Here is a 17,022-nt window from a genome sequence, read left to right as displayed (position 1 = left end):
ACAAGGCATTTCTGTCCACAGAACTGCCGCTCACTGGATGTTTTTTGTTTTTGGCACCATTCAGAGTAATCTCTAGAGACTGTTGTGCATGAAAATCCCAGGAGATCAGCAGTTACAGAAATACTCAAACCAGCCCATCTGGCACAAACAATCATCCATGCGATTATCTAATCAGCCAATCGTGTGGCAGCAGTGCAGTTCATTAAATTATGCAGATACGGGTGATCTCAATGATTTGGATCGTGGCATGATTGTTGGTGCCACATGGGCTGGTTTGAGTATTTCTGTAACTGCAGATCTCCTGGGACAACCTGAGAGAGGTCAGCAGAGAATGGCCAGACTGGATCGAACTGACGAAATCTACGGTAACTCAGATAACCGCTCTGTACAATTGTGGTGAGAAGGATAGCATCTCAGAATGCTATTCTGAGATGCCGGTTGGGGCTGTTTTGGCAGCACGAGGGGGACCTACACAATATTAGGCAGGTGGTTTTAATGTTGTGGCTGATCGGTGTAGGTTCAGCACATGACGGGAATCGCAAAGTGTGCAACATGACTGCTCTCTTTTCAACTCCTCCCCAGGCTGCAACTGGCAAATCTTGCCAATCAGTAAGTCAAGGCGCAGTTCAAGTCGAACACACCTCATGACATGACCTAAAAAACAATACTAAACAGTAGACTAGACAAGAACAGACAAGACTTGTTACATTATCTGGCACAAAAACAACAAGGAGCTCAATTAGGGTGAAGAACAGCAGCATTTAATTTAAAAATTCATTATTTTGTACAGTGCCCACTGCCCATTGAAGGGACAGATTCGGTCCACTTAGTTTTGGCCACGCCATATTAACTTGTAGGAACATGATAATATTTTGTGGCCACAAGATTTTATTTTGAGGACAAAAGATTATTTTGTGGAGATAACAACATCCTTATCTTGTGGCCTCATGATGTGAAATTGTGGTCCCAAGATCCGATGTTACATTTACATATAAGCAGACTTATTATCCAAAGTGACTTAAAAGAGGGAACAACATACTTTTCTTATGTTGAGGGGATGACTTCCTTGTTGTCACATGTTTAATGAATAAATCAGACCTGTGTGACCGCAACAATCTATATAAAGTGTGTGTGTGTATATATATATATATATATGTATATATATATATATATATATATATATATTGTCCTACTGTGTATTTCTATATATACTTTATTTTCTATTCATTTTTTATTTTCTATTTTTTTTTTATTATTATCTCTGTCTTGTTGCTGTATTGTTTGTGCACTGGAAGCTTCTGTCACCAAGACAAATTCCTTGTATGTGTAAGCATACTTGGCAATAAAGCTCATTCTGATTCTGATCTGAGATAAACAGAATAGAGATGATTGATAAAATTACATTTTATTTTGAATAAGGAATGATATATAAGGACATAGTGCAGACCCTGATGTCAAGACGTGGCTTCCTTATAAGTTAAAGGTATCTAAAACACATTCCGAGAGTCAATGGGCTTTGCCATCAAAAACTGTACTTCGTGACTGAAATAGTCAGATTCATCATTGATAAGTTAAACATTAGGGAAGGTTCCACTGAATACATATTTGTCCTTGTGAAAACTATGCAATCTGAATCCATCCCTTCCTGGTAACTACAAAATTGTTTTGTAAATCTCTACAAAAAGACTAAAAGATAAAAATGCAGCTCAGGTGTCTGAACACAGACTCAAATGAATTTGTGAATTTTTTTTGCTTCATTTACTGTAAATGAACCATCTGAACAAACTTTACAATATTTTGTATAAGAGAGTGTGGGCATTAAGGCAAGCATGTTTGATTATTGCCTGTATGTGCAAAACAATGTGACAAAAATAGCCATGCAGCTTCATGTTGGGAAAAAGTAGTTTGTTTCTGAAAAACTGCTCTGTTTTGAAGTTGCTGTCATGCTCAGGGGCTGTGTTAACCGAAAATTGTCTGACATTTACCGATTTTTGAAACATTGACGGATAATTCCAAATGCTGTCCATCATTTTGTCAGATAAAAAAAGAAACAAGAAAATAATTTTTTTACTTCACTTTGTCTCTCACTCTCCCGCTGTGTGTGTGTCCTGTTTATTAACTGGTATTAAGATGGGTTTCAGGCGATACGTTCACAAGGGGACAGATGCCATCGCCATACTGTACCTGGTAATTGTGTTTCTTTTGACCAATTGTATTCGTATTTCAAAGAGAGGGTCTCATGACTGCATTCATCAATCATTACGTCAGTGCGTTACTGCATTATAATACAGTGCAAAAAAGTATAAGAACAAAAAAGAAAAAACGCAAAAAGTGGCATATCCATTCTGCCAATTATACTTGCATTTAATCTAAGTGCAAACATGATTCAACAAAATTCTCAGTTATTTTAGTGGAGTTCCTGTAACTGATCTTAGATGTGTGTGTTTGTCATCATTGACACTTTATGTTGATATCAGGCACACTTAAAACACTTTTTCAAAATTTTCCAACCAGACGGTTATTTCCTTGTAAAACCACATATAACTGGAAAAGTTTTAAAATCTTGTTTTAGCACAGCGGTTGATTGACAGGTAGAACTTTAACCCTAGAACTCCTTTCACCACACTCTCTTGGAGAGTCAGAAATCTATTATATATCTACTATCATGTGTATGCCATTATAATGGATGCTACGCTCCTGAATAGCCCTAGTACGGAAATTTTACAACCCAATCCGTGCCATGGCTTTATTCTCAACTTTATAAAAATATTCTACATTATCCCTCCTCTGGGACTTACATAAGTCCCACCTTCACTGTTTTTACCCAGAGTGCAGTTTCATAATTCAGTCGCCTCAGTCATGCTATCTAGTGACTAAGTTAAGTCACACAGCATCATTACCAATGACCAGATTATGCAACTACACTCCAGTGGAGATTGCAGAGCTCATTCAAGTTTGATTAAGAATGGAGTAAAAAGATTCTGTCTCCTTATACCTTCATTCAATAAATGAAACATATAAGCATATAAGCATGAGCATGCAATTGGTTCAGCCTTGCCTGTGGTTGTCACAGTAATGTAGAGTATATCAAACATAAAACAAAATATTCATCATAATATTAAGAGTTCTTTTTTGTAGTGTAGATATCTTTAACCCAGATACTTTGCGCATCGTAGAGGGTCACCTCCGGGGAGAGGTTAGGCTAGCACTTTCATCCCGGGGCATGGCTCATCATTCATTTCATCATATATATTCCTTGGAGGAATCAATTTCCTCCCAGTTTGATCTTTCTGTCCATCTAGGGTAGTTGTCATTGCATTGGACCATTCACATTGATCAATGTCATCTGCTTCACTGTTGCTCGGATCAAGAATGATTTTACCAATGGTAACACACTACAGAATATTATTCCTCCCACAAGGATTGTTGGTCCAATCATTATACCAATTTTAGCCAACCATGCACCCCATTTTTTAAACAATTCTATTTAAATTTATAAACAAACAAGACAAGCAATGTTAATCTTTAGTCACCATCATGTTTTATTTTTCCATGCTTCATTAACATTAAAATGTATATGAGTTCAATAAAAGCATAAGTAAAAAGTAATAAATCATTTTTCAATCTTAATTCTTCATCATACCAATATTCCCAGATTTGTTTAATACTTCTTTAATAAGTCAGGCACACCTTTGTCTGCAACGGTTCTCAAAACTTTACCCCCAAAATTTATAATTAATCTTCTACACAGGGTATGATCCCCTGTTGGCACAGTGTCAGAATGCTTGGTATTTAACACTGTGATAAGTTGTTTTCATAAAGCGGTTATTAAAATACAGTCGGGTTGAGTGGAACTCACAATTTTTGGGCAGGTTTCTTCTAGACCTCCCTTTTGATTCTTCCGACCTAAAAGCATCCATCCACTTTCTTAAACTCATCTCACCCCTTTTTGGGCAGGCTTTCAGGACGGTGATGCCCTGCCTTAGGTTGCCCCCCTCACCCCCCCCCCCCCCTTCTTGCCATTGGAGAGTCTTACCCATCATTGGGTCATCACCTCTTGCCAATGGTCTCGATACTGCTCAGTCCAATTAGCCAATCCTTAACAATTTGGTATCAGTAAACAAATATTTTCTTTTGTTTCTGGGAGTATCTCTTGAGAACCGTCACAGCCAATGGAACCATCAACAACTGCTTAAATATGGAGACAGTTCATAACATGGTTAAATTCACAAAGCATTATTCAAAATTCAACAATCTATTAAAGCTGTCCAAATAAAAAGTAAAATGCTACAATTGAACTCATTTACAGATCATTAATTTCCATTCAGGTTGTATTTCTGCTTTTTTTGCAAACGTCGCAAAACACCATGTATCACGGTGGGGACTAACATCAGAACAAAACAAAATAAAGGTAGCCTCTGTCAAGCTTCCAGGAAGATTATTTAAAAACATCACCTTAATTCAATAATAGTCTCTAGATAGTTTTTGAACCTACATGTATTCTTTCAGATGAACGTTCAACCGAATCTCTTATTTTTAGTATAAGCACTTAACTTCAAAATGCCCTCTGAATATATAAAATCTTTAATCATGATAAGGAAAGCTGTTTGAACCTCTCCTTTATATCACTGTATCTAACATTATTGTCAAGTCACATTATTGTCTATATAAAAGAAAAGAAAATCAAAAGAAAATAAAACAATTTAGAGATGTGCCTTTAGTACAATTCACAAACTTAAACTGAGAGTGAGAAAGAGGGCGAGGGAGGAATTCAGAGGAGGACATTCCACTCCTTCACACTGTTTCTAATCTTGTTACAGTTATTCCTTCTTTTTCATTTTAGAACCTCACAATAATATATTTAAGTTACTCTTCAACAGTGAAAATAGTGATAATTTTAATAATTCATTATATTAACTGATGCAACAATCTGTCTTTCATGAGAACACCATATACCTTGTGATCCCTAAACCAAGAATCATCAAATCTTTAATAAAACACAAACTTTACCTTTCTTTTTCGACATTTTCTTTTCATTCAATACAACTTACTTTAGCCTTCTGTTCAAGCAGAGCTTTACATTTACAACACCTATCTTGTAGTTTTGTCATTTTATTGCAGTCCTGTCATCTTATTACTAATATAATCCCCTCCTTTTTTTTTTTTTTTTAAAGTCAATTAACTCTCTTATGATTACTTTCTCCCTTTTCTTACTCTTTCTCAGGAGAAGGAACTTTCATTGTATCTAATGAAGCAACACAAATCACCTTTTTAAACAAACAGAAAAGTAATAACAATTTTTAAACAAAATAAAGTAATAAAGTGGCACAATGGAAATTCAGACAAATTTCTTTGTTTTGAAATATTTGATCAATATCATTCACTATGTCCTTTTAATTTTTCATGTTTTATATATATATATATATATATATATATATATATATATATATATATATATATATATATATATATTCTACTGTTTCAGCATCATTTAACAATAAGATTTTTTCAATTATCATTCCTTTATACTTCTCAGCATTTCTTGACAAATTATTCAGTTAAATAGCAAAATCAAAATTCACAGTGCAGAAACTGTATGCCTCTAAAGTGATACTTTCATGGATTAATCTCAAAATAGAAATAGTTTACTAGAAAAAGACACTCAATCAACTCTTTGTAGCACTCACTAACCTTTTTCTTTAAAGTGAGGGTACTCTCTGGAAAATTTGGGGGAGTAACCAATCCAATAGTTAACTAACTTTGCCATTAAGTTTGTAATATTACTCTTTAAATCAATAAATCAGCGGTTAAATGCTGGATTTAAATTTAGACCCTCAGAACAATTTAGACATGGGCATTGAACCCATGGATGGCAGTCTGGAAACATAAATCTAATTAGTCGTATAAGACTGAAATCAATTTATCCAGAGAAATTTTAATCCACATTTGAAATGTAAAATCAGTAATGGTTACAAGCAGTCATGAGAGCAGGAGGATCAATCGTATAAAAGCCCCATCATTCTCAGTCTGTTTTCTCTGGACTACCTCCTGCAATATTAGCAGCCTCAATAAATCATCTGGCCCAGTCATCTGCAATGGTGAGAGACTTGTTCCAGAATGAGTTAGTGAAACAACATAAAAAACAGAGAACATGAAATTATCCAAATCATTAAATTTGTTCTCCAGACATATTTAAACACATAGAAAATCAAAAACAAAACAAATAATCATGGGTTTTTACATTTAGATATCAAGATCTTATAGTGTTTAATTTAATATTGTTTAAAAATTTATTTTCTCATAAACTGGACCAGACAGAACATAAAACAGACACTTTTCATACTCAAGTTACAAAATATAATTTTCTTATTAGCCAGTTTCACCCTTCTTTTTAATTTCTCTTCTCCATTTTCTTGACATCTTACATTTCCATTTGCTTAACCGTGGCTTTGATAACTAGTGACCTCCATAAAGGAAGTACACAGCAAAACAATAGCCCTCCTATCATTATTGCAATTCCACAAAACATTCCCAATTTACATAATGTATCTCTCCCTAACAAATTAACAGGAGTCTGATTTGATACTAGGATATGTATGGATGCACTTTTGTTTTTAGTTTGTAGCCTTTTTCTCTTCCCTGTGCCCATCTTCCTCCATCAAATGATAACTCCTCTTCACTTTTTCTCTCCTTACTGTCATAGTCTACTTCTATTTCTTACCAATTTATCTGTCTCGTATAAATTTTTCTGTTTCTCTCATTTTTTCTATCCTTTCCCTTCTTCGGTCCCAGCCTTGTTTTTTTGCTTTCTTTTCTTTTTCTAACTCCACATGACCCTCCATCTGCATTTCTCCTAAAACTTCTACAGTTCCCTTGAGTATTGGGAACTGACCTTCTCAGGGCACACATGGAGGTGATTTGACAAGGGCTTCTCCTTTTTTACATATCCTTTTTCTGCATCCTTCAGTATTTTTCTTGCCTATCTTATATTTTTCAGAGAATTTTCTCCTTTAATGCTAGCACATCTCTCTCTATTTTTTATTTTTATTTTTTACTTTTTTACTCTTATCTTTAGTTTTATAATTTTTTATCAAAGTTTCCATTTCCTCGCACAACACTACATCAAATGTCCCTTCCTTTGGCCGTTTTGTCATCATATCTTTGGTTCTCTTTTGCCATTTGCTTGAGAGCTTATTTATAAGTTCTCTACACAATGGATATTTTAATCATTAATTTGTCCACAGGAGTGGCTGCCATGATTTTTCCTTTAATACTACAAACCCTATCTTTAGGAAAAATGTATCAATGTATTAATTTTTGTAACAATGTTTGGATTTTGGTTCAATTTTTATTTGTTCAAATAATATGATCTTCCAAAAGAAATTAAATTATTTTCATTTATTTATAAACCAATTTACATGCACTTTAATAATTATTATGCCACACACATGTCCAAATTTCCTATGTTGTCAGTTTACTTTTAGGATCACTCTGCATCCAAATAGTGCCAAATCACAATAACAGCTGCTTTATCTTAGGTTAGCTGAATCTTTATTTCTTTCACCTTCACTTTTTTAATATATTCTCATTTCTTTGAGATTTTATCAATCAGTTATTTACACAGTGGATTTCTAGATTTTAGTATTTCCACTGGAGTGTTTGCCATAATTATACCGTATGTAACATAACAACACTTATATTAAATACAACCTTTGTTTAAAATCTAATTACTTAGTTGACTTTAGTTTAATGCAATAAACTGAACTCAAAGTTTTATTGTTTGTCCAAATAATGTGATTTCCCAAATGGAATTCAATCACTTTATAGTTCTTTATAGAACTTTAAGCACAGTTATACCACTTGAATGTATAAATTATCTGTATGAAGTCAAATAAATTTCTATGCTAAAGTCTAGTTTAGGAGTTATGAGCTGGCACACGTCCAACAACAGCTGCTCTTTCTCAGTTTGGTTAATCTTACATCAGGCTTCCTTCATGGCATGAAAGGAACAGCCCAAGACTAAATTTTGTCCAGCCAGCTAAGAGTTAACTTTTTGCTTTCACGCACATTTTGTTTTACAGCTGTGTTGTCTCACCATTTTTATTCTTTTTCCTATTGTCAGTTTATACTGTATTATATTTACTCTTCCATATATATATATTTATCATTGGTTTTAACTCCACTATACAACCAGAATAATTTTTAAGTGCCCTCTTTGCCTCTAATCATCAGATCCTTCTTCTTCATATATTGATGGAAGGTTGAAAATAGGCCTAAATAGATTTTCTTTGCTTTAAATTGCATATATACTCCTCATTAGTTATGCAGCTAAGGCTGAGTCTCTTTATCTGGATCACAAATTCTACAATTTGAGGAATGGCCAAACAACCTACAAAGCCAATATCTCAGAACGTTTTTAGTTTTCCTCTGTGTTAACAAAGGAAATTCATTTCCAAATTTTCACAAGAGACATGCTTTCATTCCCAACATTCATTCAACATATAAAAGACAAACATTCTTTATTAGACCACATTTACTCCATTCATCGTGTCCCTTTAAAAAATTATTTTTTTATTTTTAGGGCTCATATTTCAAATTCAAACTTGTCTTCTTATTTATAGGATTCCTATAACATACACTCTGTGTTCCTTTTATTTTAAGGACAGATCATACATTCCAGTCCCTCTACTGGGCTCATATTTGTACTCAGTCATACACTTCCATACGCAATTGCACTTCAGTCACACTTCACACACTTTCAAACACAGACACAAACACTCTCACAGACACAGAATCTTTCACACTTTTTACAAACACAGGACTTTATAAACACAGAGCTTTCAAAAAATACTATAATTCTAAAATGCAACTATTCTACCACCTCTCTTAGGTGATCTAAAGGATTTCTGCCTAATCGGTCAAAAACCTGTGACAAAAACATGCCTACCCGGCTTCTATAAACTTTATCTGCTTTCATTTACTGCTATCCATCTAGGCCCTCTTAACAGTAAAAACAGATAATTGCAGGATTTGCCTACCCGGTCAAAAACCTGTGATTTTGCCTACCTGGCTTTTATAAACTTTATCTGCTTTCATTTACTGTTATCCATCTAGGCCCCCTTAACAGTAAAAGCAGATCATTGCATGCAATTATTTCTTCTGGAATCAAAACCCTTTTAGATTTTTGTTCTTTAAATTTGGAGAAGCTTTTTGAGTGTCCTTACCACCACGGGCAAATTCTGGCAAGCAACACAAACTAATTATAAGCAAAGAATGCTTACCTTTCAAGTGGCCACCTATTTTGTGTTGTTTGTCAAGCCAGCCTGCTGTGGAAGACCCACTTCTGCTCCTTTCCTGTCCCATCTGGGGTGCCAATTTGCCATGGCTTCTGCCACCTGTGTGAAGCATCACTCTTGAAGTCTTGGGGTTTTGATGCCAGAAGATAGACGTTATTATCTGAGATAAAAAAGCCGAGTTGCTCCAAGCACAACTCCCAAAAAATGGGTTTCCCCCGCTAAAATACATATGATTAACCAAGGAGTGGCTAATACATTCCATATGTGTCACTGGACACCCCTGTGGAGACCTCACTATATTTCCTTTAGCGTTAACACAGGAGACTCAGTTTACCATATGCGAGGGGCCCCACATTCCACAGACACAGCAAGTCACATGCTTGACCACCAGAAACAATTGTTGAATAAAATGGCTATATTAACATTGATTATACTTGATTAATTTATACTCAACTTTATAAAAATATTCTACATCCTTCAGAGTGACGGATAAAGCTTTGTTTCTTGCGCAACCTCTGGTCACACTACTGAAATCTGAAGTTAAGTTAGAAGTGTCGCTATTTTTAGTTAGTTACTATCTTAAACTGTTCTTAACCAAGGACTTGCTCAGCTTATATCGTACTCTTGTCATCTTGTTACATGCAGACATAATGGTTCACTAGCAAGCGGGGACAAGGGCCGCAGGAGGAGTCGGCTGGCCCTTTACAAACGACCCAAATCCAACGGCGTCAAACCTGATGTCATCCACAACGTCTCCACACCTCTGGTGTCAAAGGTGACAGCCTTTAGATTATAGAGCTATATATAAATGTTTTAGAAATGTATTGTAACAGTGTTTATTACACGTTTATAACACGGCTCACAGGTCAATCGTGACATTCTGAATATCTAGTCTGGATAATGTACAATCAGCCAGTCATTATCACAAAATAATCCACTTCAAGGTGTTACAAGAACCCTCCACTTCACATTGGTCCTGATCAGCCTGTCGGGAGTTTCTTCTGTGATAGTAACCAGTTGACTGTACATTATCCTTTACAAAATAGTGTCTGCATTTTTAAGAACTTCTCTGTGTTTTGCTTTGTTGTTTGCTTTATAATTAGCTGGCATAGAGTAGTATAATAGCTTTCCAAGCACACGTTGAGGTCTTTTGATGAGATCTCAAACAGTTGTTGATAGCTTAAAAGTTTTCCTTCACAAAATCTATTTCAACATAACAGTCCTCCTGACCCACCCACTAAATGTTGTAAGAGCCATTGCATAACATTGCAATCTACCTCTGTTGTGCCAGTATATTGCATAATGTTAGTGAACATGAAAGTACCTGCCATTCCTCTGACTTCTTAAGAAAATAAAAGAAGCAACAAAGGCCATTTTCAAAAAGGAGTGTGTGTTTGTGTGTTTTGCAGGCCCTAAGCAACAAAAGTCAGCACAGCATCTCCTACACACTGTCCAGGAGTCATTCTGTTATTGTGGAATATACACATGACCCCAACACAGACATGTTTCAGGTGAGCAAACATTGTAAAAGGACACATAAGTACCCATTTATGTCTCATTATTTAGTTATTTATAGCTGTTTACATATTCAGCAATTTGTTCATTATAGCTGTTACCTACATATTAAATTACACTGCACCATTAAAATAGTGTTGTCTGTGGTGAATGGTACTTCTGCTCTATATTTCTGGCCTCAAGAATGTTAACTAATTGTATGCACTACATGATTCACCCAAGTACGACATGTTCCTGAATCAGCAAGAGTCATACCTCTCAAATGCCCTTTAACATGATTCATGCCAACATTCCCCAGTGCATTTAACTTTGTAGAGTGAAGAACCCAGCTACACTGCTTAATGCCACCACATCACGCGCTGTTCAGTTGTTAAAATGTGACGCTCAAAGTTCAAACAATTTAAGCTTTCACCCCATTTGCCACTGACATTTCGAAGCATCATCCAATGATAATCGGACAATTTGCATGATGTATCATTATGGCCGGTGCCGAAAATCAAAACAAGATGGAAGAGAGAGACGTATCGAGTGTGTATCGAGAAACATTTAGGCATATCATTACATTCAGAAAATAATCATCATACTATACTAGCCCTCTACTTTGCCAGTAAATCACTCGCATATGTGACCAAATTTCGTCCTATGCTAAAACTAAAAAATGACTGAAAACAGTGTTCTTAGTTGTCGTGGATCATGGTGTCACCATCGCTTTAATTGAGCCACGATATGCCGTAGTTACTTTTACATTACATTTAACGCCGTCAACTCTGATTTTGCTTAAACTTTTCCACGGATTGTTTTCATAACATTCTCCGTTTTACAGCATGGCTTCAGACCAGTGTAACGCGCCTGTTAGACGTCTGTCCATATACATATATAAACATATAGAGGTAATCTCACATTCTGAAATATTTTAAATGTAAATATGGTAGAATTTAACAAATAGGCTCCTAGCATCTATGTGGGGTTTTGGTAAACACCTGTGCAAAGCCCTGTCTCATAAACCTTGTTTGTTTGTTTGTTTGTTTGTTTTATTTTTTTTATGTAGTATGTTTAAGAAAATATGCACTCTTACATACAGTGCAATAGCGTGTGAAGTTATGCATATGAATACTATATGTGTGAAGATGCACCTCCCCAATTTGCTTAATATCTTTTTCAGTTGTATTACGCCTACATGTCTTTAAATGTCTGGTGAGTAAAAACAAATATTTACTACTCAATGGCGATTCTTTCTCCAACGTGTCCGTATACACATAGATTCTATGCAAATTAATAAATAGTAATGTCTACATTCTGTGATGCTATTTGCAACTCTTTTTAGTGGTGGTCACATTGGAGGTCACATGACAGTTTTTTTGAGAGGTACGCTGAAGCCCAGACAGGTGTCATATGAAAGGGCTCTAAACTACCTCTGAAATCAGAAGGAAATTATGTGTTTATAAGAATTTTGTTTAGGCCCCTAATACAAGCCCTCAGCTTAACCATCAGTGTTGGGGAAGCTACTTTGTAACTGCAGCTTCCCAAGCTACAAGCCACACATAACTTAAAGTAGTTAAACTACAGTGAAACTGCTCTTTTAAAATAGTACAGTAGTTAGTTAAGTAGTGAATCATTTATGTGAACTAGCTCATGAACATGAACTGTCCAAACGAACCGACCAGGGTGTCCAGTATTTTGCCCGAAATAAAGACAGGACACATATTGTCCTTTATTTAAGGGGGAACACCTCCACCCGGTCAGATAATGAAATGTCCCATATTAAAGCGCTCAAAATGTTCAAGCGTCCTGTATCCATGTTGCGAAAAGTTGGCAACCCTAGATAAATGTAACATTTGACTATTCTCTGCAAAATGTAGCTTGTTACTAGAAAAGCTACAATATTGTGAATATAGCTACTGTCACTCTACTGAAAATTTTACTTAAGATAGTAGCGTCACTACTTTTAGTTAGTTACTCCCCAACACTGCTAAGCATAACCCTAAACCTTACCCTAAACTCTGATGTTCAATAGCAAAAATGTTCCAGGACCATCAAGAATGTTTATCCAGGAACATCTTCTTCTTGGGTAATTCACGTTAAACCTTACAGTACATACCTTGTTTGCTTCCTTATTTAAGCAATCTGTGCCAGAAACTTTGTTTCTCCACAAACCTCCTTAATATCTCACTTGTTCTTATCTTGTTGTTAATGTGTCTTTTACTCAAGATCGGCCGTTCCACAGAGAGCATGATAGACTTTGTGGTGACAGACACAGCGGGCAACGGTGGTGGAGGACAGGGACAGGGGGGCGCAAACGGAGAGGGAGGACAGTCAGCCCAGAGCACGATCTCCCGCTACGCTTGCCGCATCATGTGTGAACGAAGTGCTCCATACACAGCACGAATATATGCCGCGGGCTTTGACTCTTCCAAAAACATCTTCCTTGGGGTGAGTCATAACACCGAGGCCAATGAGTCATAAACATTGTTACTAATGCAGAATCCTTTTCAGCTTTTACTGAAATCAGAGCAGTGACAGTGGCACAGAGGAAGAGGGCACATCATTTTCCTACTAGTTTGCCTGTTAAAGCCTGTTTGTGTTGCCTAATATAGGCAAGTATCACTGAAAGGTTAATAGGACGTTAAGGTAGAATTAGGGGATTGTGGGTGGCTTCCAAGGCTTTGCTATGCAATTGCTAAAATTGTTCTGAGTGGGTTTTTAGCACATTGCTACAGCAGGTAGTTGGCAGGTCCCACCTTTATGTAAGGCAGCTTTTTTCAGTATAAATGGCATGAATTGATTTGAATCTTTTTACCATTTTCCAGGTCATACAATTACTTTGTGTGATGAACAGACTGAAATTTAACCCTTAAATTGTGTTCCGGATTAGCTTTTTTTTTCTGAAAACTGCAGTTTATTTCCTCCAGTTGGAATAAAATTCCATGGCTTTGTTCACACAGGGCATCAGAACACACTTTTTTTTTAAAGATAATTTTCACAAAATTGTATTGGTTTTATTTCACTTTGTTACACCTGTGGTGTTCCCGGTCTAAAGGGACCAGCCATTGGAAATTAATAACAGAAATATTAAGTGTTCAGGAGCATCCCGATCCTTTAGATGAGCACATTTGGATGTGTGTTTGCACACACAAAGTCCTCGGAAATGTGCGCACACACACATGTTGGTGCAGCTATCGTTATGAGGACTCTCCATAGACATAATGATTTTTATACTGTATGAACTATAGATTCTATCCCCTAACCCTACCACTAAACCTAACCCTCACAAAAAACTTTCTGCATTTTTACATTTTAAATTAAACATCGTTTAGTATGTTTTTTAAGCGATTTGAATTATGGGGACACTAGAAATGTCCTCATAAACCACATTTATAACATAATACCCTTGTAATTATCAGTTTGTAACCTAAAAAAAGTCCTCGTAAACCACTTAAACCTGCCCACATACACACACAACTTGTATTAAGCACCCTTTTGTGCATCGTCTTTCAATGTACACTCTTTGAGGAATACTTCAATATCTACTTATCATATTATGTTGTGTTTGGGCTCGTTTGAATCGGGATAGTCTGCTGTAAGTTACGATATGTCATTGTCTATGTTATATGTATGTTCAGGACGTAATAAGGAAAAACGTGACAAAAAAACTATATTTATGTGTGTCAGTGGGAAATCCATACACTAATACTTATTGCTGTTTGGCCTCTGAGTGAAGCAAATTTGGTCATTGCATTCTACAAATTGAGACCTTTCCAGCAATATATAACACATGGCTATCTCATCTTTTTTATGTTTTTACCTACTCTGAATATAATTGTTGTGATAACAAATTTGCAAATTATGAGAACAAAACAGTTCTAAATTGTCAGCAAATTGAAAAACCATTATTTAAGAATTGGTAGGATCAGCTATATGCATTGTAAAGTCAAGATTCTAAGCTTTAAAATGACACCTAGTTTGTTTAGATCAAGCAAGTGGTTATTAATTTATAACATAGTTATTATTATTTAAAAAAAAATTCTGCAGGAAGTGCCCCCCACTAGCCCAGTATGAGCTCAATTCAATGAATCCTACCAATAAAAAGTATATATTTTTAAATGGGTTCAAAAAAGAAGTACAAACCTGTCATAATTACTAAAAAAGAAGTTGACAAAAAATCTAATGCAAATCTTGTGATAATATATGCAATATGAGAGATTTATTAACAATCTTAGTGGGCCAGTGATTGTTGACAGGGAACACAAAAGGTGTTAGCACAAACGAACACACCACAAGGGTTAAATCATTATTCACTATCAAATAAAATAATAAAACCATTGATTAACTCCTGTATACAGCGACCAAATCAAATATAGCGACTACATCAATAACATCAAACATCATTGGTTTTTGCACATCTTGTCATGACACAAGAACAAATAAGGTTTTATATATTATTGATTTATTGATCACCATATTTGAATAAGGCGCTTCTTTTGGTCCTTTATGGAGCTTGACAGCCCTGAATCACTATTTATTTGAATTATACGGCAAAAAGACGTGTGAAGATGCTTTTGTGTTCAACAGAAAAAAGAAAGTCATACAGGTTTGGATATTCTAAAAATCGCAGGCTCTGAACTTTTAAATACTCCTCCTAGGGGATTCATGTGACTGGCACCACATTTAGAAAATATTATGCCAAGACACTGAAGATGCTAAATTGTGAACAGATTTTTGATATATCGAACGGTGTTGCCAAGGCGAGGCATTAAATTAATGGCATAAAATAGGAAACAGGGAGTGTCTCATATCTTCTGTGTGCAATGTGTGATTTAGATCAAAATTGAGATGTATGTTTATTCTTGGGGGCTAATCATATGAATGTGACTATTTTAGGTCACGGTAATAGCGCCACCACCTGGCAGCAGGAAGTGTGGGTCTTACAACAGATTTTAAGTTAGTCCTCTTATATGTACCCAAATTTCTTCCAAATTGTTTGGAATAATGTGAAATGCTAAATTGATGTGTCCATCTTGCATTGTTTCCCAAAAGCCACTGGGTGGAAATGGACCCATTGTGCTTGGGCCCGTCATCGCTGCTTGCAGCTATATTTAGTATTATTATTAGGGCCCAAGCACTGAAAGTGCGGAGACCGTATTGTTCTTCTAAGGATTATTAGGGCCCAAGCACTGAAAGTGCAGAGGCCCTATTGTTCTTCTAAGTATTTTTCTTTATTATGGCCCGAGCGGCCTGCACAGAAGGTGCTAAAGCCCTGTTGTTTTCGGAATGATTTTTCACAATTATTTTTATTTTTATTTTTAACGCATTCACCCATTTATACGGCATTCATCATGTTTGAAAACTCAAGAAACTTGGCACACACATCAGACCTGCTTAAAATCAAAAAGTTATGTAGTGTTTAGGTTTGGGTGTGGTCGAGGAGCTCTACAGCGCCTCCAAACGCAGGCAATGGTTGGAATGAAGTTGCTCAGATGTGCACAAGATTTGGTATGGTTACTGCTCTCATCATTTTAGACAAAGTTCACTTGGTTGTATTTGACTATGCCCAACAGGAAGTCAGCCATGTTGGATGCAATGTTGGATTTTCAAATTTTCCTGTGGTGTTTTGAGGGGCTTACGATGGCTGAAAACTTATGAAAGTTTACACATGCATTTGTCTTAGGACATCTTTGATTTGATATTGCAGTTCAGCATAGACGTGCCTCATAGGTTCCACAGTGCCCCCTAGTTCGTAAATGCTTATTACATTTTTCAAAACTATTGAAACTTGGCACACCCGTCAAAGTTTGGCAAGATTTTATAATTCTTTTGTCATTTGTGTTGGGTGTGGCCAGTGGACTCCATAGCGCCCCCTAACATTTGAATGAGTTTATCACTGTGGTTGCCACAGAGTTTGTCTAATATTCACAAGTTTCGGTGAGGACGTTGTTCTCACCATGACAGATATATCTCCCATTGGCTTGTATTAGCTCCACCCAACAGGAAGTCGGCCATTTTGGCTTGTTTGTGAAATGCATGCACTGGAATTTGAAATACTCCTCCTAGGGGATTTATGTGACAGGCAACAAACATGGCCAACATCATGCCAAGACATTGAAGATGCTAAATTGCGAATGGATTTTTGATATATCGTATGGTGTTGCCATGGTGAGGCGATACATTTATGGTGAAAAATAAGAAACACAAAGTGCTCATATCTTCGGCGTGC

At 36.1% G+C, this 17,022-nt stretch overlaps 1 protein-coding gene across 5 annotated transcripts in view; it reads left to right on the top strand.

The window, feature by feature from the left end:
- LOC127415153 (E3 ubiquitin-protein ligase pellino homolog 1-like) overlaps positions 1-17,022 on the top strand; it is a 51,733-nt gene that overhangs the window by 16,606 nt on the left and 18,105 nt on the right. For all 5 annotated transcript variants that reach the window (XM_051653781.1, XM_051653789.1, XM_051653766.1 and 2 more), the window contains 3 exons: positions 9,942-10,071; positions 10,706-10,807; positions 13,020-13,241. In XM_051653781.1, the coding sequence (XP_051509741.1) occupies positions 9,942-10,071; positions 10,706-10,807; positions 13,020-13,241 (454 nt within the window). The remainder of the gene's footprint in view (positions 1-9,941; positions 10,072-10,705; positions 10,808-13,019; positions 13,242-17,022) is intronic.

This window comes from Myxocyprinus asiaticus, chromosome 2 (genome assembly GCF_019703515.2).
Source record: "Myxocyprinus asiaticus isolate MX2 ecotype Aquarium Trade chromosome 2, UBuf_Myxa_2, whole genome shotgun sequence".
NCBI classification, from domain to species: Eukaryota; Metazoa; Chordata; class Actinopteri; order Cypriniformes; family Catostomidae; genus Myxocyprinus; species Myxocyprinus asiaticus.
The sequence above is the reverse complement of the archived record's forward strand: the minus strand, read 5'-3'. Positions and strand labels throughout refer to the sequence as shown.